This window comes from Zalophus californianus, chromosome 1 (genome assembly GCF_009762305.2).
Source record: "Zalophus californianus isolate mZalCal1 chromosome 1, mZalCal1.pri.v2, whole genome shotgun sequence".
Lineage (NCBI taxonomy): Eukaryota > Metazoa > Chordata > Mammalia > Carnivora > Otariidae > Zalophus > Zalophus californianus.
Window position 1 is genome coordinate 6537274 of NC_045595.1, and position 27929 is coordinate 6565202.

Below are 27929 nucleotides of genomic sequence, written 5' to 3' on the forward strand. Positions count from 1 at the left end.
GAGAAAGATGACAGAAATGACAAAAAAAGTGTGAATCCATATCCAGAGCCATAGCAGAAGACTTTAATACATATCTACCACTAAATAAACTTGAGGACAAAAATCTCAATGTACATACTATATCTGAAAACACAATTAGCTTGAGTTAATGGGCATATACTCTACATCTAAGACTTAGAGAATATACATTATTTTCAAAGAAACATGAAACACTTATAAAATGTGACCAACAAATAGGTTTACTAGTTAGATATTGCATTCAGCTGGACATGAACAGAACGCCACCTCAAAAACAAACCAAAAAAAAAAAAAAATGACTTTGGCTTCAACCAGTTAGAGGTTACTTTTAATCATATAGGACAAGTCTGGGAACAAGCAGTCCAGAGCTGATTCCACCAATCAGAAGTTTTGGGGGAGCCCATATCATTGTGATATTTTGCTGCACTATGGTTTCTGTCATCATGATCAAAACAGAGTGCTTCCAACTCTTGGCTTTGAGTCCACTTTCAAGAGAAAGAATGGGTAAGACAAACAGGATACAGGTGAGGCAAACAAGCCAGATGCTGTTCTTCTCCCCGGGGACTTCTACCTACTTCTCGTGGTCAGCAGAGTAAGGCAACAGCCCTCTGAGCTTCAAAGAAGGCTTGCAGATTGAGTATTTTCAATTCTACTCACTGACAACTTGAACAACAACAAAAACATTTTAAAAAAGTATATAAGTAGGGGAGAATGGACATTGGGAAAGAAGCTGACAAAATGCCATACTAGGGTAGAAAGATAAAAAAGAATCAGCATCATAAACTCCACTTACCTGACAAAGATGCCATTAAACTAGAAAAAGTATATTGTAAGTAGAATCTAATTTCCACTACGATAAACAAATTCACTCAGGAGATATTCAGAAATGCCTTCCTGGATATGCTACGTACTGATATTTTAAAAGAGTAAATTATAGCAAACATATTACATACAAAACTATGGGCCATAACTTAAGGTTTATTTTTGGGTACGGTTATATAGATGTGTTTATACTAAAATAAAAAGACCGAAAACTAACGAACTAGTGGCCCAATCTTGGGATGAGACATTGATAAAGGTAATCCCACACTCACTATTTATTCTTTCGGTTTCTAGTTTATTTTGTGGCCACTCAGTAAAGAGCTGAGGCATCCTCATACTGATTACTTCTCTAGGGTCTGCCTCCAATGTAAGTTCTCACAAATCAACAAAGAATCACTGCAAGATTTTTCCAAATTAATACACTGACAAGTTTTGCATCCAGAGAAAACTTCGTATTTTTCCTAATGTATGAGGTATTATCCAAGGCATTCCCCTAGTCTTTATATTCACAAGTGTCTGCAGTGAATTCTCAGTTTCCTAAGGAATGTGGAAAAATGACTTTCCAGGACCGATGACATTCAACAGGACCTTCTCTCTGGGATAAATCCTCATGCTTCTTAGAGACTGAGAGACCATTCAAGGCTTTCCCACAGTAATTGTGTTGTTCAGAATATCTCCCCATCTTTTGCTCAGTAATGCGAACACTTGTGCTGAAGGATTTTCCACCTTCTTTCTATAAATATTCCTCTGTAGGGATTTCTTACGTGTGCTCTCAGGGATGGGTGTCCCTGAAGGCTTTTGCATTCTGATGATATTCATAAGGTTTTCTCCTTAGTGTGAACCGTCATGTGACTCCCTAGAAATATCACGAAGGCTTTCCTACAGCTACTGCAATCCTCAGGTTTCTCCCCGTAAGTAATCTTTTGTGCATGTTAGGGTGAGTCTGAATTGAAAGCTTACCACAAAGATTGCACGCTTGAGGTTTCTCTCCAGAGTGAATTAACATGAGTTAGTGAAGGCTACTTCATACAGAATCGATTGAAAGAATGAGAATGGCAAGCTTCTCAGATGGTTCCTTACGATCTGTCTCCTACTATACATACCCTGTGTAGTTTCTTTCCACATTGTGTGAGCAATACAGTCTGGAAGAAGTGATAATATATCCTTCTGAGGCTAGGTCGAAAAAGAAAATGTGGCTTGTGCGTTAGCTCTCCCACAGATCAAATGCTTTGGGAGGAACCTGCTGCTACATCATAAAGATACTTAGCCCTGTGGAGAGTGAGGTAACGAAGGTTCCCTGCCAACAACTGGCATTAACCTGCCAGACATGTGAGTGATCCATTTTGGAAGTAGATTCTTCAGCAGTAAAGACTCAGATGAGTGTTGCTCCAGCTGACATCTTGACCTCACTTCATGACAGATCCTGAGCCAGAACTACACAGCTAAGCCGTTTCCAAATTCCTGACCTACAGAAACTGTGAGATAATTAATGTATGTTGTCTGAAGCCACTACGGTTTGGAGGGAAATCTGTTATGGAGCAACAGATAACTCATACATCTAGTGAGTTACCATCAGTTGTCTGAGAATTAAGAAATCAATGACTGCTTTCCTAGTTATTGTATTCATATCCACCTATTATGTATTCTCTTGTGCACAGAAAGGTAAGAGTTAGTGGTGAAAGATTTTCCACAATGATTACATTCGTAGGGTTTTTCTCCAGTGTGAGTTCTCACGTGTTTCTTAACAGCTGAAAGATTATTAAATGCTTTCCCACAGTTACTGCATTCATAGGGTTTCTCTCCAGTATGAATTCTCTTGTGCACAGTAAGAGAAAAACTACTGCTGAAGGATTTTCCACACTGATTACACTCATACGGTTTTTCCCCAGTATGAGTTCTCATATGCTGTGTCAGGTATGAGCTCTTCCTAAAGGCTTTCCCACAATCGTGGCACTCATAAGGTTTCTCTCCTGTATGAATACTATTGTGCCCAGTAAGGGAGGACCTCGTGCTGAAGGCCTTGCCACACTGATTACATTCATGGTGATTCTCTCTCGTATGAATTCTCTTGTGGCTTTTGAGATTACAACTAGTGCGAAAAACATGAAAACACTGATTACATTCATAGGGTTTTTCTCCAGTGTGAATTCTCACGTGTAGTCTAAGGGATGAGGGATCATTGAAGGCTTTCCCACAGTCATTGCATTCATAGGGTTTCTCCCCATTATGTATTCTCTTATGAATAGTAAGGTAAGATCTACTGCTAAAGGATTTGCCACACTGATTACAGTCATAGGGTTTTTCTCCAGTATGAATTCTCTTGTGCTGAGTGAGGTTAGATTTTGTGCTGAAGACTTTAAAGCACTGATTACATTCGTTGAGTTTCACTCCAAGATGATTTCTTTCCTGTTAATTAAGAGATGAATGATAACTATAATTTATAGTATTTTTAATATTCAATTAATTTTATGCATAGGAACTCTTTCCCAGGAATTCTGTTACATTATTACAATTGATGTTTTGGCTATTTTCAGTGCTTGTATATGGCTTCTGCCCAGTCTGAGCTCTTAGAAGTTAAAAAAGATGGACGCTTTGCCACAAGTCCTTATCATATTCATTGAACATCTTCTGATAAACTCTGGTAAACCACTTTGTATTTCAACATTCAATATCTTAGTCACATTTAAGGAAATATTTACTTGTAGAAACTCCCAGTGAAGAAACGAGTTTGGGGCTAACTTACAGTTTTCTCCAAATTCACAACTTTTCACAGTATCTCTCCAGAGACACAATTTCGTATTGTGTAAATGACTTTCCTTTAATGACTCTGTTCACTTTGTGACTTTCCTAACTTATTCTCCTACTGTGAAAAACCAGAAATCAGCCATGTTAGTCTTACCGCTTTTATACCATTGGAATGTTCTTTTCTAAAATCATGCTTCTTAGGAGTTAACCATTTGGCTTTAAGTACAGTCTCCAAATCTGGGAAAAAAAAAAAAGAAATTTAAGTTGATGGAGAAAAGAAATAGTAAAGTGCACACATGAGTAAACACAGACTCTGAGGGATCAGCATTTTTGAGGAGGTTTGCCATGCAAGGAATAAGAGTACGAAAACTATAGATATTTAAAAAGTGGTTTTGAAGGATTAAGACTGACCAGAGATTTACAGAAGAAGGGATCATGAGGAATGCAAAGTAGGAAGGCACTGGACAAAATGTTCATATGAAATTTATTTAAAAAGGAAAAGGACCATTATAGCATTGCATGGTGACAGATGGTAGCTACACTTGTGGTAAGCAGAGTATAACTTATAAACTTGTCAAGTCACTACACTGTACACCTGAAACTAATGTAACGTATGTAACTACACTTCAATTAAAAAAAAGAAGGAAAAGAGGTATGTCTTTTTTTTTCCCCATCTGACTCCAAGGTAACGTATGAGATGTTGAACAGAAAGGTAAAAAGGAAAGAATGTACACAAGGAAGCTCATACCCAACGTTCTTGACCATCTTTGTCAGAGAAAAGTACATTGTACAAACTTCCCTGTTGGACATTTCCTAAATGTAATACTCCCATGCCCCAAATCACTGGCCAGAGCTATTCCTCATATTCACCTGTCCACCTGGTGCTCACCTGGACAGGTGCCTGGAAGAATTCCTCGCTCCTCTGTCGTCACCTTGTCTTCTTGCTCCAAATGGGAGATCAGACTGGATTTATCAATATGATACCCTATTCATGGAGAAAAGACACATGATATTGGGTGACTGTACAGGTGACAAGCAACCCCATGAAACTGGAGCCAACAATTCTGAAGATGATCAAGTATGACTTTTGCAGCAGTGGAATAACTACACATAAATTGTAATGAATATAGTTAACTCCCAAGAAACCAAAATTCAAGCACACTCAATATCCAGGTGACAGGACATAAACAGTCCCAAAGTCCATATCCAAGTTTACATACATACTTCAGAAGCTCTAAAGCTTTTAACCATGGAGAATATAAAGTAAGGGTAAGGAATAGCTATTCAGTTCATAGGGAAGGCATCAGACAGAAAGCTCCATGAGGGTGGGGACCACGTCTGTCTCATTCATCACTGTATGATGGATACACTGTATTCCTAAACCCAGCATAGACCCAGGGACTCAGAAGTGCTTCAGAAAGACTGGTGAGAAGTAACAACAGTGAAAACTGAGGGATACTGAACCAGAAGTCCATAACTCTACAAAAACAGTGAATAACATGGGGAAAACCATTCGAATCAACTTTATCAGAACTTTGGAAACTTATCAAAAGTTTACAGCAACTTGGAAAATGTTTAATCAAGAACAACCAGCTGACACTTTCACTAACCCTTGTCTCATCCTCTATTCCCTGCTTTGGCTGTGACCTTGAAGATCACAGCCCACATGCCTACTACCAGAGGGAGCAGGATGGACCTTATTCTCAAAGTTCTGTGGTTGTTTGTTTTGATCTTTCTGAAGGTTTGACTCAAAGGGCTTGCCTTTATTTATCTAATCTCAAACTCTCCGAGGGCTGTGCTGGGGACTCAGGGGGCATGTGCTGAATACATTTCAAGGCAAATATATTAGCCACCACTGCCTGAGGCCTATGAAATAGTACAGGAAAAGAAAAGACTAACCAAGAAGCTTGGGAGGAAAAGTGAGAAATAAAATATTTTGGGGAATTTTTAAAAGTTTCCCTCCCATTTCTTTGAATCTAAGAAGGCCAGGATTGGGCACATGCTCAGAAAAGAAAGTGATAATTATGGCAGAGTTGTAAACTGCCTGCTGATTTTGAAGGTATGTCCCTATACACACACACGGAACACAACTGCAGAGACCACAGGTTTTTCCTTTTTGTTTGAGGCCTTCAGGAAAATCTCTGACAAACTGCTAGCTAACCATGAGGTTAACATAAGTCTTCAGGGACCACACATGACAAATACAGACATTACAAAATTAGTTCAGGAATATCATTAAACATACATAGAACAAGCAACAACAAATTTTGGTGATGGGGAAAAATCCCATTCCAGAATTGCCATATAATAACTTTCCAAATGTCCATTTTTCAACAACAAAATTTTGAGGTAGGCGAAGAAATAAAAGTGTGGCCCATTACAGAAAAAAAAAATTCCTCCCTGAGGAAGCTCAACCATCAGACTTCTTGTCAAAGAATTTAAATCAACTATTTTAAAGAATATCAAAGACCAAAAGAAAACTGTATAAAGAATAAAGGAGGGGGGGGCGGAGCAAGATGGCGGAGGAGTAGGAGACCTAGATTTCGTCTGGTCTCAGGAATTCAGCTGAAAAGGGATCAAACCATTCTGAACACCTACGAACTCAACAGGAGATCAAAGATAAGACTAGTAACAACACTCTGAACAGAAAAGCGACCACTTTCTGGAAGGTAGGACGTGCGGAGAAGTGAATCCGAGGTGATATTCGGGAGGATAGATGGCGGGGGAGGGGGCCTCTGTCGGCCGCTTCTGGCAAATGATAGAGCCGCGGAGCACAAAATCGGAACTTTTAGAAGTCGGCTCCGCTGAGGGACGTCGCTCCAGTGGCTAAGCGGGGGGTGGAACCCTCGCGGGACAGTGTGGACTCAGGACCCTCGGGGTCACAGAAAGACCAGGGGTGCCTGACTGCGGCAGAGCTCCCAGGTATCGGAGCGGGGAAGCCGGCTGCAGAGACAGAGCCGAGGTGCAGGCTCTCAGCTCGGGGTTGCCATGCACTGTGATCCGCAGCCCAGTTGGGCCACTGCTCCTCCAGCAGGGACCCAACAAGTGGCAGATCCGGGGAGACTCCCCTTCCTCCCCTGGGAGGAGCGGCGCGGGAGCGCACCACAGGGATCTGCTGGGTTTGGAGACTCCACACGGGGTCGGGTGCCAGAGATAGAAATGCTCAGTCACAGGCCGGGTGAGCACGGAGTGCGGCTGGAGACCAGGGAGACGGGAGTGACTGCTTCTCTGAGGGTGCAGTGAGGAGCGGGGCCCCGAGTTCTCAGCTCCTCCGGGCAGAGATTGGGAGGCCACCATTTTCACCCTGGTCCTCCAAAGCTGTATCGCGAGCTTGCAGGGAACAAAAGCTCCTGAGAGCAAACCTGAGCAGCTTGCTTAGCCCGGACTCACAAGGATGGGGCAATTCCGCCTCCAGCAAAGACATTTAGGAACCACGGCAACAGGCCCCTCCCCCAGAAGATCAGCACGAACAGCCAGCAAGCCAAGACCAAGTTTACCGATCAATGAGAACGGGAGAACTCCAGCGCTAGGGGAATACTGCACATAGAATTCATGGTTTTACCATAATTCATTAGTTTTTCAAAGTTAATTTTTTTTACCTGTTTTTTTTTTGAATTTTTCTTTTTCCCTTTTTCAATCAACATCTTATCAATCCCTTTAAAAAAAAACACTTTTTATTTTTCATTTTTAGAGTCATATTTTTAATCCCTTCAGAGTAGTTACCCTTATTTTTGGCATATATATATATATAAGTTGTTCTCTCTTTAAAATTTTGAGATACACTTTCTTCTAACAGATCAAAATATACCCTAAATCACTAGTGTATGGCTTTGTTCTAGTCTCCTGCCTGATCACATTCTCTCCTTTTTACTTTTTTTTTTTAAATCTTCTTCTCTCTTTGTAAAAACAACTTATCAATTCCTTTTATAAAATCTTTTATAATTTTCATCTTTACAATCATCTTCCATCCCTTCATTGTATCAACCCTTATTTTGTACATATATAAGTCTTTCTTCCTTTCAAATTTTAGCAGGCACTTTCTTCTAACACACCAAAATACTCCCAAAATCTAGTATGTGGCACTGATCTATGCACTAGCGTGATCATATTTGATCATATTCTGGTTATTTTTTTGTTTTGTTCTGTTTTTATTTGTTTTTAAAACTCTTTTTCTTTTTCTTTTTTTTCTTCTTTCTTTCCCTTTCTTGTCCCCTGGTTTCAGGTCTTTTCTGATTTGAATAGAGTATATTTGCTGGAGACGTTGTTAACTTGTGAGCATTGTGTTCTCTCATTCATCTATTCTCCTCTGGACAAAATGACAAGACGAAAAAAATCACCTCAGCAAAAAGAACAAGAGGTAGTACCGTCAGCCAGGGACCTGCTCAATACGGACATTAGTACGATGTCGGACCTAGAGTTCAGAATCATGACTTTAAAGATACTAGCTGGGCTTGAAAAAAGCGTGGAAGTTATTAGAGAAACCCTTTCTGGAGAAATAAAAGAACTAAAATCTAACTAAGTCGAATTCAAAAAGGCCATTAATGAGGTGCAATCAAAAATGGGGGCACTAACTGCTAGGATAAATGAGGCAGAAGAGAGAATCAGCGACACAGAAGACCAAATGATGGAAAATAAAGAGGCTGAGAAAAAGGGAGAGAAACCACTACAGGATCACGAGGGCAGAATTCGAGAGATAAGCGATACGGTAAGACAAAACAACATTAGAATAATTGGGATCCCAGAAGAAGAAGAAAGAGAGAGAGGGGCAGAAGGTATATTGGAGCATATAATAGCAGAGAACTTCCCTAATGTGAGGAAGGAAACAGGCATCAAAATCCAGGAGGCACGGAGAACCCCTCTCAAAATCAATAAAAATAGGTCAACACCCCGACATCTAGTAGTAAAACTTATGAGTCTCAGAGACAAAGAGAAAATCCTGAAAGCAGCTCGGGAGAAGAGATATGGAACCTACAATGGTAGAAACATTAGATTGGCAACAGACCTATCCACAGAGACCTGGCAGGCCAGAAAGGAGTGGCAAGATATCTTCAGAGCACTAACCGAGAAAAATATGCAGCCAAGAAGACTATATCCAGCTAGGCTGTCATTGAAAATAGAAGGAGAGATAAAAAGCTTCCAGGACAAACAAAAACTAAAGGAATTTGCAAAATGAAACCAGCCCTCCAAGAAATATTGAAAGGGGTCCTCTAAGCAAAGAGAGAGCCTAAAAGCAGCATAGATCAGAAAGGAACAGAGACAATACACAGTAACAGTCACCTTACAGGCAATACAATGGCACTCAATTCATACCTTTCAATAGTTACCCTGAATGTAAATGGGCTAAATGACCCAATCAAAAGACAGAGGCTATCAGATTGGATACAAAAACCAGACCCATTGATATGCTGTCTGCAAGAGACTCATTTTAGACCCAAAGACACCCCCAGATTGAAAGTGAGGGGGTGGAAAACCATTTACCATGCTAATGGACACCAAAAGAAAGCTGGGGTGGCAATTCTTCTATCAGACAAACTGGATTTTAAAACAAAGACTGTTATAAGAGATGAGGAAGGACACTATATCCTACGAAAAGGGTCTATCCAACAAGAAGATTCAACAATTGTGAATATCTATTCCCCTAACATGGGAGCAGCATAGAAGGCAATTAATAACAATTAGTAACAAAAGCAAAGAAACACATTGAAAACAATACAATAATAGTGGGGGACTTTAACACCCCCCTGACTGAAATGGACAGATCATCTAAGCAAAAGATCAACAAAGAAATAAAGACTTTAAATGACACACTGGACCAAATGGACTTCACAAACATATTCAGAACATTCCATCCCAAAGCAACGGAATACACATTCTTCTCTAGTGCCCATGGAACATTCTCCAGAATTGATCACATCCTAGGTCACAAATCAGGTCTCAACCGGTACCAAAAGATTGGGATTATTCCCTGCATATTTTCAGACCACAATGCTTTGAAACTAGAAGTCAATCACAAGAGGAAAGTCGGAAGGAACTCAAATACATGGAGGCTAAAGAGCATCCTACTAAAGAATGAATGGCTCGACCAGGAAATTAAAGAAGAATTAAAAAAAATTCATGGAAACCAATGAAAATGAAAACACAACTGTCCAAAATCTTTGGGATACAGCAAAGGCAGTCCTGAGAGGAAAGTATATAGCAATACAAGCCTTTCTCAAGAAACAAGAAAGGTCTCAAATACACAACCTAACCCTACACCTAAAGCAGCTGGAGAAAGAACAGCAAAGGAAGCCTAAACCCAGCAGGAGAAGAGAAATAATAAAGATCAGAGCAGAAATCAATGAACTAGAAACCAAAAGAACAGTAGAACAGATCAACGAAACTAGGAGCTGGTTCTTTGAAAGAATTAACAAGATTGATAAACCCCTGGCCAGACTTATCCAAAAGAAAAGAGAAACGACCCAAATCCACAAAATCATGAATGAAAGAGGAGAGATCACAACCAGCACCAAAGAAATACAAACAATTCTAAGAACATATTATGAGCAACTCTATGCCAGCAAATTAGATAACCTGGAAGAAATGGGTGCATTCCTAGAGATGTATCAACTACCAAAACTGAACCAGGAAGAAATAGAAAACCTGAACAGACCTATAGCCACTAAGGAAATTGAAGCAGTCATCAAAAATCTCCCAAGAAACAAAAGCCCAGGGCCAGATGGCTTCCCAGGGGAATTCTATCAGACATTTAAAGAAGAATTAATACCCATTCTCCAAAAAATAGAAATGGAAGGAAAACTTCCAAACTCGTTTTATGAGGCCAGCATTACCTTGATCCCAAAACCAGACAAAGACCCCATCAAAAAGGAGAATTACAGACTAATAACCTTGATGAACATGGATGCAAAAATTCTCACCAAAATACTAGCCAATAGGATCCAAGAGTACATTAAGAGGTTTATTCACCTTGACCAAGTGGGATTTATCCCTGGGCTGCAAGGCTGGTTCAACATCCGCAAATCAATCAACGTGATACAATACATTAACAAAAGAAAGAACAAGAATCATATGATCCTCTCAATAGATGCAGAAAAAGCTTTTGACAAAGTACAGCACCCTTTCTTGATCAAAACTCTTCAGAGTATAGGATTAGAGGGTACATACCTCAACATCATAAAAGCCATCTATGAAAAACCTACAGCGAATATCATTCTCAATGGGGAAAGGCTGAGAGCTTTTCCCCTAAGGTCAGGAACGCAGCAGGGATGTCCACTCTCACCACTGCTGTTCAACATAGTATTAGAAGTCCTAGCCACAGCAATCAGACAACAAAAAGAAATGAAAGGCATCCAAATCGGCAAAGAGGAAGTCAAACTCTCACTCTTTGCAGATGATATGATACTGTATGTGGAAAACCCAAAAGACTCCTGCCCAAAACTGCTAAAACTCATACAGGAATTCAGTAAAGTAGCAGGATATAAAATCAATGCCCAGAAATCAGTGGCATTCCTATACACCAACAACAAGACAGAAGAGAGACAAATCAAGGAGTCGATCCCATTTACAACTGCACCCAAAACCATAAGATACCTAGGAATAAATTTAACCAAAGAGGCAAAGGATCTGTACTCAGAAAACTGTAAAATACTCATGAAAGAAATTGAAGAAGACACAAAGAAATGGAAAAACGTTCCATGCTCATGGATTGGAAGAACAAACGTTGTGAAGATGTCAATGCTACCTAGAGCAATCTACACATTCAACGCAATCCCCAACAAAATACCATCCACTTTTTTCAAAGAAATGGAATAAAGAATCCTAAAATTTGTATGGAACCAGAAGAGACCCCGAATAGCCAGAGGAATCTTGAAAAAGAAAAGCAAAGCTGGCGGCATCACAATTCCGGACTTCCAGCTCTATTACAAAGCTGTCATCATCAAGACAGCATGGTACTGGCACAGAAACAGACACATAGATCAATGGAACAGAATCGAGAGCCCAGAAATGGACCCTCAACTCTATGGTCAACTCATCTTCGACAAAGCAGGAAAGAATGTCCAATGGAAAAAAGACAGTCTCTTCAACCAATGGTGTTGGGAAAATTGGACAGCCACATGCAGAAGAATGAAACTGGACCATTTCCTTACACCACACACAAAAATAGACTCCAAATGGTTGAAAGACCTAAACGTGAGACAGGAGTCCATCAAAATCCTAAAGGAGAACACAGGCAGCAACCTCTTCGACCTTAGCCACAGCAACTTCTTCCTAGAAACATTGCCAAAAGCAAAGGAAGCAAGGGCAAAAATGAACTATTGGGATTTCATCAAGATAAAAAGCTTCTGCACAGCAAAAGAAACAGTCCACAAAACCAAAAGACAACCGACAGAATGGGAGAAAATATTTGCAAATGACATATCAGATAAAGGGCTAGTATCCAAAACCTATAAAGAACTTATCAAGCTCAACACCCAAAGAACAAATAATCCAATCAAGAAATGGGCAGAAGACATGAACAGACATTTTTCCAAAGAAGACATCCAAATGGCCAACAGACACATGAAAAAGTGCTCAACATCGCTCGGCATCATGGAAATCCAAATCAAAACCTCCATGAGATACCACCTCACACCAGTCAGAATGGCTAAAATTAAGTCAGGAAACGACAGATGCTGGCGGGGATGTGGAAAAAGGGGAACCCTCCTACACTGTTGGTGGGAATGCAAGCTGGTGCAACCACCCTGGAAAACAGTATGGAGGTTCCTCAAAAAGTTGAAAATAGAGTTACCATACGATCCAGCAATTGCACTACTGGGTATTTACCCCAAAGGTACAAATGTAGGGACCCGAAGGGGTACGTGCACCCCAATGGTTATAGCAGCAATGTCCACATAGCCAAACTGTGGAAAGAGCCACGATGTCCATCAACAGATGAATGGATAAAGAAGAAGTGGTATATATACACAATGGAATATTATGCAGCCATGAAAAGGAATGAGATCTTGCCATTTGCAATGACGTGGATGGAACTGGAGGGTGTTATGCTGAGTGAAATAAGTCAATCAGAGAAAGACATGTTTCATATGACCTCACTGATATGAGGAATTCTTAATCTCAGGAAACATACTGAGATTATGGGTTGCTGGAGTGGTGGGGGCTGGGAGGGATGGGGTGGCTGGGTGATAGACATTGGGGAGGGTATGTGCTATGGTGAGCGCTGTGAATTGTACAAGACTGATGAATCACAGATCTGTACTTCTGAAACACATAATGCAATATATGTTAAGGAAATAAAAAGAAGAAGATAGCAGGAGGGGAAGAATGAAGGAGAGTAAGTCGGAGGGGGAGACGAACCATTAGAGACGATGGACTCTGAAAAACAAACTGAGGGTTCTAGAGGGAAGGGGGGTAGGGGGATGGGTTAGCCTGGTGATGGGTATTAAAGAGGGCACATTCTGCATGGAGCACTGGGTGTTATGCACAAACAATGAATCATGGAACACTACATCAAAAACTAATGATGTAATGTGTGGTGATTAACATAACAATAAAAAATTATAAAAAAAAATAAAGGAAACCATAAGGATGAATTCTCATGAAACAGAACACATGCTAAAGAAATAGAAATTACAAAAGAAACTACATAGAAATTTTAGAGTTGAAAAGTACAAAAACGGGTATGAAAAAGAGAGAAGAGGTGTCCAACATCATGTGTGAGGAGGCAGAAGAAAGAATCAATAAGCATACGAAGACAGGACAATTCATAGTACACCTCACTGGAAGAACAGAAAGAACAAAAGAATGAAAAAAATATGAACAGAGCCCTAAAGACCTGTGGGATACCATCCAACATACCAACACACATATCATGGGAGTTTCTTAAGTGGAGAAGGGAATGAGGTAGAAAGAATAGTTGAAGAAATGATGGCCAAAACCTTCCAAAAAACTGACGAAAGACACAAATGTATACAACCAAGAAGCTTAAGAAACCTCGAGTAGGCTAAACTGAGAGACACAGAGATCAGCAGCACAGCTATCCTACAAGAAAAGCTAATGGGAGACTTTCAGACTGAAATGAAAGGATAATGGTTATTAACTCAAATCCACACAAAGAAATAAAGAAATTCTCCTCTCTTTCTTATATGACTTACAAGAGGAATGCCTAAACCAATAATTATGAATCTATGTTAATGGGCACACAAGGTATAAAGATGTAATTGATGACAAAGCAATATAAAGGGGTGTGTGTGTGTGCACCTATAGAAGAGCAAAAATTTTGTATGCTATTGAAACAAAATTGGTACTAAATCAAAATAGATTGCTATAAGTTAAAATGTTAATCGTAATCCCCAGGAGAATCATTAAAAAAAAAAACAAAAACAAAAAGAAATGAGAGGGAATTAAAATGGTCCCTTAGGAAACATCTAACACAAAAATAACAAAGAACTGAGGAACAAAAATGGTATAGGGCATGTAGAAAATAGTAACATGATCTATGTGGGTCTTTATCAGTAATTACCTTAAATGTAAATGGATTAATCTGTCCAATTATGAGGCAGATTTTGGCAGAATAGATAAGAAATATCCAATTATATGTTATCCGTAAGAGATTCAATTTACATTATTCAATTACATTACTCAATTTACATCTAAACACACTAAGAGGTTGAAAGTCAACAGACAGAAACATATATTCCATGCAAAGAGAAGCCAAAAGAGAATGTAGCTACGTTAACTTCAGGCAAAATAGACTTTAAGACAAAAACTGTTACGAGACACAAAGATATTATTTAATGATAAAAAGGTCAATTCATCCAGAAGATATAACAATTAAAGACCAATAACAACAGAATTCTACAATATTAAATTTCAAACTGACAGAATTGAAGGGAGAAAGAAATAGAGAGTTCTACAATGGTTGCAGACTTGAACACCCCACTTTGAACAATGGGTAGAACAACTAGTTAGAAGGTTAACAAGGAAAAAGAGTACTTAAACAATCCTACAAACTAACTAGACCTAACAGACATATAAAATACTCCACTTCACAACAGAATACACATTCATCTCAAGTGCATTAGGAACATTCTCCAGAACAGACAGATCATGTTAGGCCATAAAATGAGCCTGAATAAATTTAAAAACAGTGAAATCATACAAAGTATTTTCTCTGAATATAATAGAATCAGATAAAAAATTAGTAACAGAAAGATGTGTTTGGAAAACTTAATAATGTTAAGGTGACAGTATTAACCAAAGTGATCTACAGATTCAGTGCAATCATTACCAAACTCCAACAGCTTTTATTTGCAGAAACGGACACACAACGAGCCTCAAATTCATAGGGATTTGCAAAGGGTCCCAAATAGACAAGAGTCTTGAAAAAGAACAAAATAGGAACTCTCACACTTCCTGACATCAAAACTTATGTCAAAGCCAGAGCAACACATTGTGGTACTGGCACAAGGAGAGACACAGAGGTCAATGGAATAGGACTGAGTGAATTTAAACTCATACGTCTGAAGTCGATTTTTGACATGGGAGTAAAAACAGTTCAAGGGAAAGAACAGTCTCCTACAGAAATGCTGGGCAACTGGGTAAACACATGCAAAAGAATGAAACTGGTACTTTCTCCCAGACATACAGCAAATTAACTGAAAAAGGACCAAAGACTTAACTGAAGAGAAACTAGAAAAATTCCTGGAAGAAAACATAGGGGTAAATGTTCACAGCCTTGGTGGATCTGGCAATAATTTCTTAGATATGATAAAGCAAAAAAAGAAAAAACAAGGCAGCAACCTCTTCGACCTCAGCCGCAGCAACTTCTTCCTAGAAACATCGCCAAAGGCAAGGGAAGCAAGGGCAAAAATGAACTATTGGGATTTCCTCAAGATAAAAAGCTTTTGCACAGCAAAAGGAACAGTCCACAAAACCAAAAGACAACAGACAGAATGGGAGAAAATATTTGCAAATGACATATCAGATAAAGGGCTAGTATCCAAAATCTATAAAGAACTTATCAAACTCAACACCCAAAGAACAAATAATCCAATCAAGAAATGGGCAGAAGACATGAACAGACATTTTTCCAAAGAAGACATCCAAATGGCCAACAGACACATGAAAAAGTGCTCAACATCGCTTGGCATCAGGGAAATCCAAACCAAAACCTCAACGAGATACCACCTCACACCAGTCAGAATGGCTAAAATTAACAAGTCAGGAAACGACAGATGTTGGCGGGGATGTGGAGAAAGGGGAACCCTGCTACACTGTTGGTGGGAATGCAAGCTGGTGCAACCACTCTGGAAAACAGTATGGAGGTTCCTCAAAAAGTTAAAATAGAGCTACCATACGATCCAGCAATTGCACTACTGGGTATTTACCCCAAAGATACAAATGCAGGGATCCGAAGGGGTACGTGCACCCCAATGTTTATAGCAGCAATGTCCACAATAGCCAAACTGTGGAAAGAGACAAGATGTCCATCGACAGATGAATGGATAAAGAAGAGGTGGTATATATACACAATGGAATATTATGCAGCCATCAAAAGGAATGAGATCTTGCCATTTGCAACGACGTGGATGGAACTGGAGGGTGTTATGCTGAGTGAAATAAGTCAATCAGAGAAAGACATGTATCATATGACCTCACTGATATGAGGAATTCTTAATCTCAGGAAACATACTGAGCGTTGCTGGAGTGGTGGAGGGTGGCAGGGATGGGGTGGCTGGGTGATAGACATTGGGGAGGGTATGTGCTATGGTGAGCGCTGTGAATTGTGCAAGACTGTTGAATCACAGATTTGTACCTCTGAAACAAATAATGCAATATATGTGAAGAAAAAAAAAAAGAAGATAGCTGGAGGGGAAGAATGAAGGGGAGTAAATCGGAGGGGGAGACGAACCACAGGAGACGATGGACTCTGAAAAACAATCTGAGGGTTCTAGAGGGGAGGAGGGCGGGGGGATGGGTTAGCCTGGTGATGGGTATTAAAGAGGGCACGTTCTGCGTGGAGCACTGGGTGTTATGCACAAACAATGAATCATGGAACACTACATCAAAAACTAATGATGTAATGTATGGTGATTAACATAACAATAAAAAATTTAAAGAGAAAAAAATAGATAGGACTTTATCAAAATTAAAACTTTCTCTGACGGACTTATTTGCTTGGCACAAAACTCTCTAGCTCCATCCACTCGTTGTAAATGGCGAGATTCATTCTCTTTTATGGCTGGGTAATATTCCATTGTATATGTATACCACATCTTTATCCATTCATCAGTTGATGGACATTTGGGTTCTTTCCATAATTTGGCTATTGTCGATAGTGCTGCCATAAACAGTGGGGTGCATGTGGCCCTTCGAATCAGTTTTTTGGTACCCTTTAGATACTTAGGAGTGCAATTGCTGAGTCATAGTTCTATTTTTAACTTTTGAGGAAACTCCATTCTGTTTTCCAGAGTGGCTGTACCAGTTTGCTATTCCCACCAACAGAGCAAGAGGGTTCCCCTTTCTCCGCATCCTCACCAACACCTGTTGTTTCTTGTGTTGTTGATTTTAGCCATTCTGACAGGTGTTAGGTGATATCTTATTGTAGTTTTGATTTGTATCTCCCTGATGATGAGTGATGGTGAGCATCTTTTCATGTGTCTGTTGGCCATCCAGATGTCTTCTTTGGAAAAATATGACTTCACTCATATGTGGAATTTAAGAAACAAAACAAACAAGCAAAGTGGGGGGGCGGTAGGAGACACACAAACCAAGAAACAGACTTTTAACTATGGAGAACAAACTGATGGTTAGCAGAGGGGTGGTGGGTGGGGAGTTGGGTTCAACAGGTGATGGGCTTAAAGAAGGGCACTTGGGAGGAGCACTGGGTGATGTAATGGAAGTGCTGAGTCACTGTATTGTACACCTGAAACCAACGTATCACTGTACGTTAGCTAACTGGAATTTAAATAAAAACTTAAAAAAAAATTAAACTCTTGTGTGTCAAAAGACACTATCAAGAAAATGAAAATATATCACCAAACGGGAGAAACTGTTTCCAAATCATATTTTGGATAAGGGACCAGTATCCAAAATACACAACCAATTTTTATAATCCAAGAACAAAAGATAAACCGACTTTCAAACTGGGCCAAGGACTTGAATAGACACTTCTCCACAGGAGATCTGCAAAACAAGCCAACTAGTACGTGAAAAAGTGCTCAAGGTCATTAGTCACGAGGGAAATGCAAATCAAAACGAAGATGAAATCCCACTTCGTAACCATGAGGATGGCTACCACCAGAAAAACAAATGTTGGAGAAGAGGTGGAGAAATTAGAACCCTCATACCCTGGAGCAGCTGAGTGGAAAATGGTTTGGCAGCTCCTCCAAAAGCTAAACATAGTAACATCTGACTCAGCATTCCTCTCCTAGACGCATACCCAACAAAAGGGGAAACGTGTCGGGACAAGAACCTGGACACAAATATTCACAGCAGCACCGCTTGTAAACAGCCAGTCAGTGTAAACCCCCCAAATGTTTATCAACCAATGAATGAATTTTAAAAATGTGGTATATCCATAAAGTGGCACGTTATTCGGTCACAATGAGGCATCATGAGCTGGTACAGGGCCACACCATAGCTGGGCCTTTAACCATTATGCTGCCCAAAAGAAGCCAGACCAAAGAGATCACATCTTTTAGAATTCCAATGATATGAAATGTTCTCAAGAAGCACAGCAAACAGAAGGCAAATTAGTGGTTGCCCGCAGGGGGCAGTGGGGGAGGTACCTGGGACTGAGCACTTCCAGGGGAGGGGCTGAGAGCTGATGACAATGTCCTCCATTTGGACGGTGTTATGGCCGCACGACAATGCCAATCTATCAAAAGCTGCTAAACTGTACACTTTAAAATAGTTACAGTGGTGAATTTTATGGTATGTGAATGTCACGTCAATTAAAAGCAAAAAAAGGACAAAAGGAAGTCTTGTCACCTGAGTCATTCAAGACATGCAGGGCTGAGGTGGGGCTTACCCAGCGATGCCAGGTTCCTGCAGTTCTCCCGCATCACGTCTCTGTACAGTGTTCTTTGAGAAGGGTCCAGCAGTGCCCACTCCTCCCGTGTGAACTCCACAGCCACATCCTCGAAGGTCACCAAGTCCTGAGCCGTCACAAGCATCATGGCTTAGCCAAGGACCACCCCACCAAGTTGATAGGAGGACAGGAGTAGAAATAGGTTGGAACCCCAAGCACAAGATGTATGGGCAGGGTTCTGAGCTCTGTTCTCCACTGCTCCTGGGCTCAGCCTGCAGGGCTCCTCTCCTGTCTACTGACGCCCACTCCCAAGGTGAAATGTACCTCTAACACGTAGGTGAGTCCCTACTCCAGTGAGACCGTGGAATCCTGCAGTCTTAGTTCCCTTGATCTCAGGGTTGAGCATAGGCCGGGGACATGGCAGATGTCAGAGAAATACTTGGTAAATGAATGAGTGACTGCCCCACAGGCATCATCAATTACTTGAGTCTAGGACACCTGAGTTACCTTCCCCTTAAAACTCTCAGTGGAACATGACGTAGCCAGTGACCCTGGAGGAAGCTCTGCCATGTAGAAAATGTTGACAAACACCGCCGCTGGCTGGGCAGCCCCTCACCCCCTACGAGATGCCCGGAGACCCTGCGCTGTCTGAGACCTGGTTTGACTGTGGGGCTCCAGGTCATTGAGAAATAGCAAATCCAACTGCTGATCAAAGGAATAATGATTTGGAAAGAGGAGTATCTGACTCACCGGTAACCAGCTTGTCAGGAAGCCATGAACCAACCCTTCCTCCTCTGCGCATCCTTTTTGAGGAGAGACTGAGTACAGGGAAGACTGAGCTGGAGAAGAAATGAGTCAGAAGAGTCGATTGCTCTATATTCTAGCACTCACCAGTTCGGAGGCTTTCTCACCTACCTGTAATTGACCATACCCCAACACACACACACACACACACACACACACACACACACACACCCCTTTCACAGGATACCAGAGCAGACGGACACACGGACACACACGGACACACACACACACACACACACACACACACACACCCCTTTCACAGGACGGACACACACGGACACGGACACACACACACACACACACACACACACACACACACACACACACCCCTTTCACAGGATACCAGAGCAGAGCCCTGTCTCACCAGGGCTAGAAAACAGGGCCAAGACTCTTACTGCACCGGAAGAAAAGATGATAATTCCCATTTCACAGATGAGGAAACTGAAGTTCAAGGGACAGCACTGTCATTTTATCAAGTTTATGGAAAGAATTTGAGGTAAATTTAAAGGCTTTCCCATATTCAGGACACAGGTGAGACCTCCACAGACACTCAAACCACCAACACCCCAAATCCCAAGAACCACTTGGGGTCTCAGTGGCCCCCGGGCATTCAGGCTCTACTCCTGCCTCACTGCTCAGCCCCTCCTTTCCTGCTCTGTGGTGCAGGGACCTTTAACGCTTGGATTTTGAGGGCCCCCCGACTTACCGCAAGTGGGGGACAGAACCATGGCTGCCATCCTGTGACTCAGACAGAGAACCCGGATGCTCCTCCCCTCGTGCCTACAGCGCACGCAGGCCAGGCTCTGGAAGAAATGGGAAACAGGACGCTTTCACAGCCTTTCTCCCTCTCCAGGCTACTGAGGATGAACAGGGCTCAGCCTGCCCACCATGTCCTCCTTTAAATGCAAGTGGGGTCTCCAATTCTGGGTCTTTACTTTGCTTATTAGCATGTGAAGAGTCCTAAATGGTACAACCAGCACATGCCTGTGTCACCCCCATTTAAATCCTCAGCTTCACCGAGTCTCAGGGCACATTCTTCCCGTCCAAGTGGTTGTCACAAACACATTCCCAGCTACGACCCCTTTGCCAAATAGAGACACTGGCACCTGCCTCCCATTAGTCTTTCGATCTCCAGTCCCACTGCCCTCGGACAACATCAGAGGGCGTGAGGATGACCCTCACTGTGTTACGAGTTGGTCCCCATCCACGTTGGCCGCACCTTCCATCGGCACCACCCTAGACTCTGTCATCACCTGACCCTGTTCTACCATCTAGAAAAACAGTTCAGAAATGTCTCTCTGAACCCAGCCTCCCAAACCTCACCCTTGTCCATCAGTTGTTCTCAACCACACAAAGGACTCAGTCCAGCCGCTCTCCTGCCTCCTCAGGCACTCCCTGTTCTCACTTTATGCTTCCCCAGCTTGGATTTCATGACCCCTCGCTGGCATGCTTCCTCATCTCTCAGCCCCACCTTCACGCCTGCCCAGTGGCAGCGCCGGGGTAGAGCTGTAATGTTGCCACCTCTAGGGAAACACGGTCACCAACATGCAGAGCCCTTGACCCTGCAGGCCATCCCGTAAGTCAGTGCGGCTCCCTACCCATCCACCTGCTCTCATCTCTTTACACCCACACGCCCTCCCCTTTTCCCTCCATGGTAACCCGCTTCCTAAATGGCCCTCGATGACTGAAGCCTCCTCGTGTCTGCATCTGGACATGTTCCATCTGCATCAGGCTGACCCACGTGACAAGAGTACCTCGGTGGTGACTTGGGAGAGGAACCGAGGCCTCCCTCCAACAGCAGCACCGGCGTGCCGGCCTGGGAGCCACCTGCCTTGGCAGTGAACCCTCAGCACCAGGAAGACTTCAGATCACTGTAGCCCCAGCTGATATCCCACTAGGAACTCATCAAAGTCCCTGAGCCAGAACCTTCTAGCTAAGCTGCCCTGAGTTCCTGAGCCACAAAAACTATGAGAGATGACACATGATTATTATTGTCTTCAGTCACCAAGGTTTAGGACAATCTGTTAGGGGGCAACAGATAATAAACACACCCTCGCTTTTGGCAGCTGGTCCTGCCTCCTACTTCTCAGAGCAGTCTTCATGAGAAGGAAGCTACCTGCCTGCGCTGCCCCCCAAGCGGCCACGCGCACCATGGTTCCCGCCCTCTTCCCTGTTCCAAACCCGGAGCTGCCTCCCCTTCTGTGTCAGGCCCAGCTCTGCAGCTCTGTTCTGTGCTCTGTCCCGCCTGCCCGTTCAGAAGCTGTGCACAATTGACTGTCTCGCCTGCCCCTCCCGTCCAGCTCGCCTGCTCTACTGGGCCCTTTCTTACACCATGGAAACCCGAGGCAGTGTTTTTCAGTAGTGAAATAAATCTTTTTTTTTTTTTTAAAGATTTTATTTATTTATTTGACAGAGAGAGAGGGAACACAAGCAGGGGGAGTGGGAGAGGGAGAAGAAGCCTACCTGCCGAGCAGGGAGCCCGATGTGGGGCTGGGTCCCAGGACCCTGGGATCATGACCTGAGCCGAAGGCAGATGCTCAATGACCAAGCCACCCAGGTGCCCCGTGAAATAAATCTATCTTAAGAGCAGTTTTCTCTCTGTTACTACCCAGCCCCTCTCTCTGACCACAGGCAAAGGGTCTCGCTCTCTGACTCATTTCCCCACATCCCAGCCCCTCCTCAGCCCAGGACACCCTGGTTTCCACCACCACCATTTCAAGGACACGGCCCTTGGTAGAACCACCAGTGATCTTATTCATAATAACAGAGACTCACACTGTAACTACACTGATAACATTTTTTTATCTGTCACATCAACAAGGGCCTGGTGGGCCACCTCTCCTCTTGGCAAGCCTGTCTGGAAGGGCATGGTCATACACTGCTGGGGCATAATTCCTATGGAAGGAAAGTTGCCAACTTCAAGCAAAACGCAGCAACATTTACGCCTTCCCTGCCAATCACACTTCTAGGAACCTATCTCGAGGATACACAAATACCCTGGCCTTATTTAGAATATCAAAGACCTGGAAACAATACTGCCCATCAACAGGGAATTAGCTCAATAAACTAGGGACTATCCACAGAATGAAGAAACTCGCAGCCAAAAAAGAAAGAGGTGATCTCTAGGTATTGACAGAGATTCTTGTCTCCAATAAATTTAAGTGAAAAAAAAATGAAGGTTCAAAGCGGTGTCTATAGAATGTTTCCTTTTTATAAAAAGGGAATGAATGGCCTCCTTTCCCTGGAGTTAGGGAATCAAATATAACTCCATAGAACCAGCTTCTTGAGGTCTCTACATGTGCCCTCCTGGCACCCAACAGATAAATGCAATAAAGGGTGTGAGTGTGAGCAGGGAGGGGAACGTGGGACACTAAGAGTTTGGGCTAGGTGGAGAGAATGAGCTCAGGGCATCTTTGCCTCCTGGGCCTGTGTGGAGACAGATTACTGCCTCTGCCCCAAAGGTGTCCAGATTCTACTCCTCCGAATCTGTGAATGTGTGAGCTTCCATACACAAGGGATTGATTGTGTAGCTGTGATTAAGGTAAGGTTCCTGAGATGGCGAGAGTATCCAGGATCATCTGGGTGAGCCCAAGGTCATCACAAGAGTCTTTACAAGAGGAGGCAAGAAGGTCAGGTCAGAAGAGCTGTGATGATGAAAGCAGGAGTCAGAGAGAGAGATTTGAAGATGCTACCCACCGGCTCTGAAGATGGAGGCAGAAGCCACAAGCCAAGGAAGGCAGGTGGCCTCTACGAGATGGAAAAGACACGGAAAAGGAGTTTCCCCTGGAGCCTCTGGAAGGAATGCAGCTCTGCCGACCGCTGAGGATTTCTATGTTCCAGAATGGCAGGAGAAGAAATCTGTGTTGCTTTAAGCCACAGAGTCTCTGGTAATTTGTTACAGCAGCGACAGGAAAGGAATACAGCCTCTTACATCCAACCTTCCCTGAGGCCTGGAGTTAGTCCAGCAGACCCAGATAACTGCTATGGAGCCTCCTTCCCTTCTGCAGGTGGAGGATGTCTCCTTTCTCCCCACCAGGGACCCAATTTGCAGTTAGGAAGAGCCCAGTCACTGAGCTGAGCAGTGAGAGGGCTGGGATCCAGCCACTCCCGGAACCCCCAGAGGAGAAGCAGGCTGAGAAGGTGCCTGGGGCACTTTCAGGCCCCAAGGTCCTCATCAAGGTCTTCTGGCAGGTGAAATCTCATAGGAGGGCAGAGGGGTCTGTGCTCAGTTTAGAGATTCAGTGACTCCTGCACCCGGATGTACGTCAGTGCTGGAAGGTCAGAGAGGACGGGCCACCCTATACCAGGGCTGCCCAGCAGAACTTTCAGGGATGACAGAGATGTCCTCTAACTGCTCTGTGCAACTGGCAGCCACAAGCCACATGTGGCTACTGAGCACTTGAAATGGGGCCAGGAGGACAGAAAGTAATGAAATTTTGATCGTATTTCTCATTGGTTTCATTGCAATAGCTACAGGTGCCTTGTGGCTCCCGCAGGAGACAGGGCAGCCGTGGACATACTCAGGCCCGACTTCTTCCAGGATGCAGAGGAGGGGGCCTGTGAGTGGCAAAGCAGGATGAAAGCATGGGCCTGGGCGAGGGGGAGGCCTGCAGGTTCGCATGGACAGGAGCTGGGGGCAGAGAAGGGCCCGGTATCATCTGGCAAATACAAGCACGAATGAAAGCATCGTTATATTTTCTCAGTTCTAAACTCCTGGGTCTCCTCTTCCCGCTTCTTTCCTATTCCACAACCACCATCCGGGCTTAGGGAACCATTATCTTATCCCTAAACTTCCTCCTACCACCTCCAGTCTTGCCTCTTAAATCTTCCTTCTGAATCCTGAGGTCCATTTTAACCCACGCACATAGACCAAATGTGAATCACATCGCTACCGTGTCTCTCCACCGATCCTAGAACAGAGTCCAACCTAAGACCTGACCTGGTCCAGCCTGCCCTGCTCTGCACTCCCCACTTTGCTGTCTCGGCTCAGCCATTCCTGTCTTCCCAGCTCATGGAGCACACAAGGCTCTCTCCTGCTTCAGGGCTTGTCTTCATGCAGCTCCCTTTGCCTGAAATGCTCTCTTGAAAATAATCGCACACCCTTGCTCCAGCAACTCTACAGCTAGCTAAATTTGACCCCAACCTCAGCTCTTAAGGTAAGTATCAGCCCTTCTCAAGAAGGCTTCCCTGTTCCCTCTATTGAGTTCTCTGTGCCAAGCTCCCACATCACTTCTGTCATTAGGTGTTTAAAATCACAATTCTTGGGCGCCTGGGTGGCTCAGTCAGTTAAGCATCTGTCTTCGGCTCAGGTCATGATCCTGGAGTCCTGGGATCGAGTCCCATACAGGGCTCCCTGCTCAGTGGGAAGTCTGCTTCTCCCTCTATCCCTCACCCTACTCGTGCTCTCTCTCTCTCAAATAAATAAAATCTTAAAAAAAATAAATAAAATCACAATTCCCTATTAGAATGTAAGTTCCATGGAGGCAGAACAAGGTCAGTTTGGCTCTCCCAGGTCTCTACCATCTGGCCCAGGGCCTGCCTCACGGAGATGATGAGCCATCCTGGTTTGTCTAGAACTGTCCTGGTTTGAACACTAAATGTCCTGTGTCCTGGTAAACCTCTCACTCTCAAATAAACAAGAAGGGTTGATCGCCATACACTGTGCACTCAAAGACTATCTACTGCATGACAAACATTCCCCTCCAAAACATTACAGAAACTCGAGAATGAAAATGGGACATACACACATACATGTAATTAGTAAAACCCAACAATTAAATAGAAGACTACTTAATAGGATCCTCTGTAATGTGAATCACCAGACCATTATTTCAGAAAAGTTTTAAGAAATAAAGTTAATTCCTGCCAGAAGACAAGGTAGAGAGGACAATCTTTGTGGAAACAAATGCCCTACCTTCAACACACAAGTTGTTGGATATTCCTCTATATAATTTTAAATCTCGTTAAGAAAAAAAAATCCACTTCTTCAACCACTGCATCTGGTTGCTGGTCAATTGAATTTTATATTTGTTACTAAAAGAAAGAAGTTCAAAGCATTTTTCCCCCCAGATGTCCCTTTATTGTGAATCTCTGAGGAGGATTTATAGGGCATTAGAAGTCAGATTGAATGCGCCTGAGGAATGCTGCTGAGGAGTCCTGCTAATCTTTACTGGGATGACTTGTAATACTACATATACATATAAAAACTTTATGTATTTATGCTTATATATAAAATCCTGAAATTTTTAGTATTATGGAATGCAAGAAAATCTATTTCTCTATTGTTACACACATTTAGTGATTTACGTATTTGCTTAATGTGTACTTATTTGCATATAACTGTACTTACTGCCTTATTTCCACACACATAACAACACTCACCTTAGTATCTTTCCTTTGAACATAATCCATCAAACATACAAATATTTTTTCTTAAGATACCCTCACTCTTAGCGGCTCTTTGTGTTTACAGCCTGAGCACAGGGAAACCCATTAACAGCTCCTCTGCACAGTGGAGGCTGCTGGAACCTGTTACAAGTTCCTCAGCGTCCTCACCTGGTCACAGAAATCCACGGATCAGTGAGGCTGGTGGACCCTGAAGCTGGTTTTAACACCAACTTGAGCTCAAGAGATGCTTTTCTTTTCTGGGGAAAAAAAAAAGGCACAAAGATTGTTAAGGCCTTTTTACAGCGAGTAATAGTTCTTGGATAAATAGACCACCCCATCCATCTTTTTTTTTTTTTTTCATTTGCTTAAAGTGTAAATGTTGGCAGTGACTGGATTTACCTGATTCCCACCCAACCATCTTCACCCCAAGTGGGAGGAAAGCAGTGTCATGCTGTGTGTGCATTCCACTTGCTCAACTCATCTGGCTGGATAAAGATTTTATGGTGACTACATATGCTTCATTTTTTTAAAATTTTTAAAAAAGATTTTATTTTAGAGAGAGTGCGGGGCGAGGGGGGAGAAGGAGCAGAAGAGGGGAGAGTGGGGGAAAGAATCTCAGGCAGACTCCATGCTGAACAAGGAGCCCGAAGGTGGCTGGATCCCAGGACCCTGAGATCATGACCTAAGCAGAAACCCAAGAGTCCGGGGCTTAACCAACTGAGCCACCCCAGGCACCCTCTGACTCCACTTCAAACATGGCTTGTCACTTAGGGGGCGGATAAGTGGCTCAGCTGACTCTGAAACAATTTCCAAGGTTGACTCAAGACTTCAGATATTTTGGGGCCCTACAGGAGGATTTCCCGACCCCGGCACTACTGATAATGCATCGTTGTGGGGCGCTGTTCCGTGCACCGTAAGATGCTGAGCAGCATCCCTGGCCTCCACCCGCTAGATGTTAGTTGCGCCTCCCCACACCCCCATTTGTACAACCAAAACAATGCCTCCAGACATTGCTCAAAGTCCCCGGGGAGGGGAGCAAAATCACCCCTCAGAGTAGGGGGAGCGGCGGCGTCCAGAGTTGGGAGGAACAGCAGCTTCGGACCGACCTGAGGAAACAGCCCAGGGGAGGAAACTGGGCTCCGGCTGGGGACGGAGGGACGCGGGGACGCCAGAGCCCGAAATCCGGAATGCCCGCGGCCCGTGCCCCTCCCTGGGCGCCTACCGGAAGCCCTGGACTGCCCGCAGCGCACCGAGTCCGGCCCCTCGCCCAGAGGCCAAACATACCACGTGAAGCCGGTCCCGCGCGGAGAAGACCGCGCACCCCACGCAGCTAGCCACCCGAGGCTCCTTCCACCGCACCGCCCCACGCTTCCGCTTCCGGTCTCGGGCTGGCCGCCTCGCGCCCCAGTTCCGGTTTCTGTCGAGCCGCCGCGGAGAGGGACGTTTAGGGGCTCTGGGTGGGGTCGGGCGAGGTCGACCGCCGCGTACCCCAGCCTCGGGAGAGGATTTCTAGTTCAATTAGTGAGGGCCCCACGGCCCCGGCCTGGATCAGCACCTGGGACGGAGACCAGTCCTAGGGGCGGGGCTGCGGGCGGTGCCAGGCATCCGGGCGGAGATCAGGTCTGTGGGTGGGACTGTGGGCGGGAACAGCGAGACGGCGGGCGGGCAGGTGGGCGGAGACCACACCTGGGGCGGGGCAGTGGGGCGGGGTCGTAGTCAAGAGGAGGTGTGGTGGGCGGAGACCAATTCCAGGGGCAGGAGTGTGGCTGGAATAGGCTTGGTGGGCGGGACGGTGGGAGGAAATCAGCTCCAGGGGCGGGGCTGGAGTCGGGGCTTTGCGTGTATCCCTAGACTGCGCTGGTAGCAGGATGCGCAAGAAACTTCGCTACAGTCCTGTCTCCACGTTCACACAGCCTCGCACAATCCTAAAGAACGACGTGTCCATATTTAGGGCTTTTAATTTTTTGTGCATGTTTGCTGTCTTAATTTCTTTAAAAATGGATTATATGTGCACATTGCTCTACAACTTGCCTTAGAGATCTAACGCTATTTTTAAGAATTTTCGCGGGACAGGGAGGGTACTAGGTCATAGATACACATACAGGAAAACTTTAAAAAGCGATAC

At 43.7% G+C, this 27929-nt stretch overlaps 1 protein-coding gene across 6 annotated transcripts; it reads right to left on the minus strand.

Annotated features, from left to right (window-relative positions):
* LOC113916524 (zinc finger protein 558) lies at positions 1 to 27216 on the minus strand. 6 transcript variants are annotated; one of them, XM_027583014.1, is made up of 8 exons: positions 27089 to 27216; positions 25973 to 26061; positions 20124 to 20220; positions 19364 to 19452; positions 18614 to 18740; positions 4475 to 4570; positions 3740 to 3822; positions 5 to 3246 (listed from the first exon to the last, which is right to left on the minus strand). In XM_027583014.1, exons 3-8 carry the CDS (start codon positions 20152 to 20154, stop codon positions 2464 to 2466), a joined length of 1209 nt encoding a protein of 402 aa, XP_027438815.1. In that variant the 5' UTR covers positions 20155 to 20220; positions 25973 to 26061; positions 27089 to 27216; the 3' UTR covers positions 5 to 2463. The 6 variants fall into 6 exon arrangements, with proteins under 6 accessions (XP_027438817.1, XP_027438815.1, XP_027438816.1 ...); XM_027583015.2 differs by lacking the exon at positions 27089 to 27216 and adding an exon at positions 27027 to 27084; XM_027583016.2 differs by lacking the exon at positions 25973 to 26061 and having other exon boundaries at positions 1 to 3246; positions 27089 to 27186.
* Between the last annotated feature and the right edge of the window lie 713 nt (positions 27217 to 27929).

Excerpts from the sequence above, each read along its gene's own strand:
- LOC113916524 (XM_027583016.2), bottom strand. The coding sequence starts at position 20,154 with ATGGCAGCCATGGTTCTGTCCCCCACTTGCG. Across the intron at positions 18,741-19,363 it reads TCCTGACAAGCTGGTTACCG|GACTTGGTGACCTTCGAGGA; the intron begins GTGAGTCAGATA and ends GTGACGGCTCAG. Across the intron at positions 3,823-4,474 it reads TCTTCCAGGCACCTGTCCAG|ATTTGGAGACTGTACTTAAA; the intron begins GTGAGCACCAGG and ends TTTTTTTCCCAG.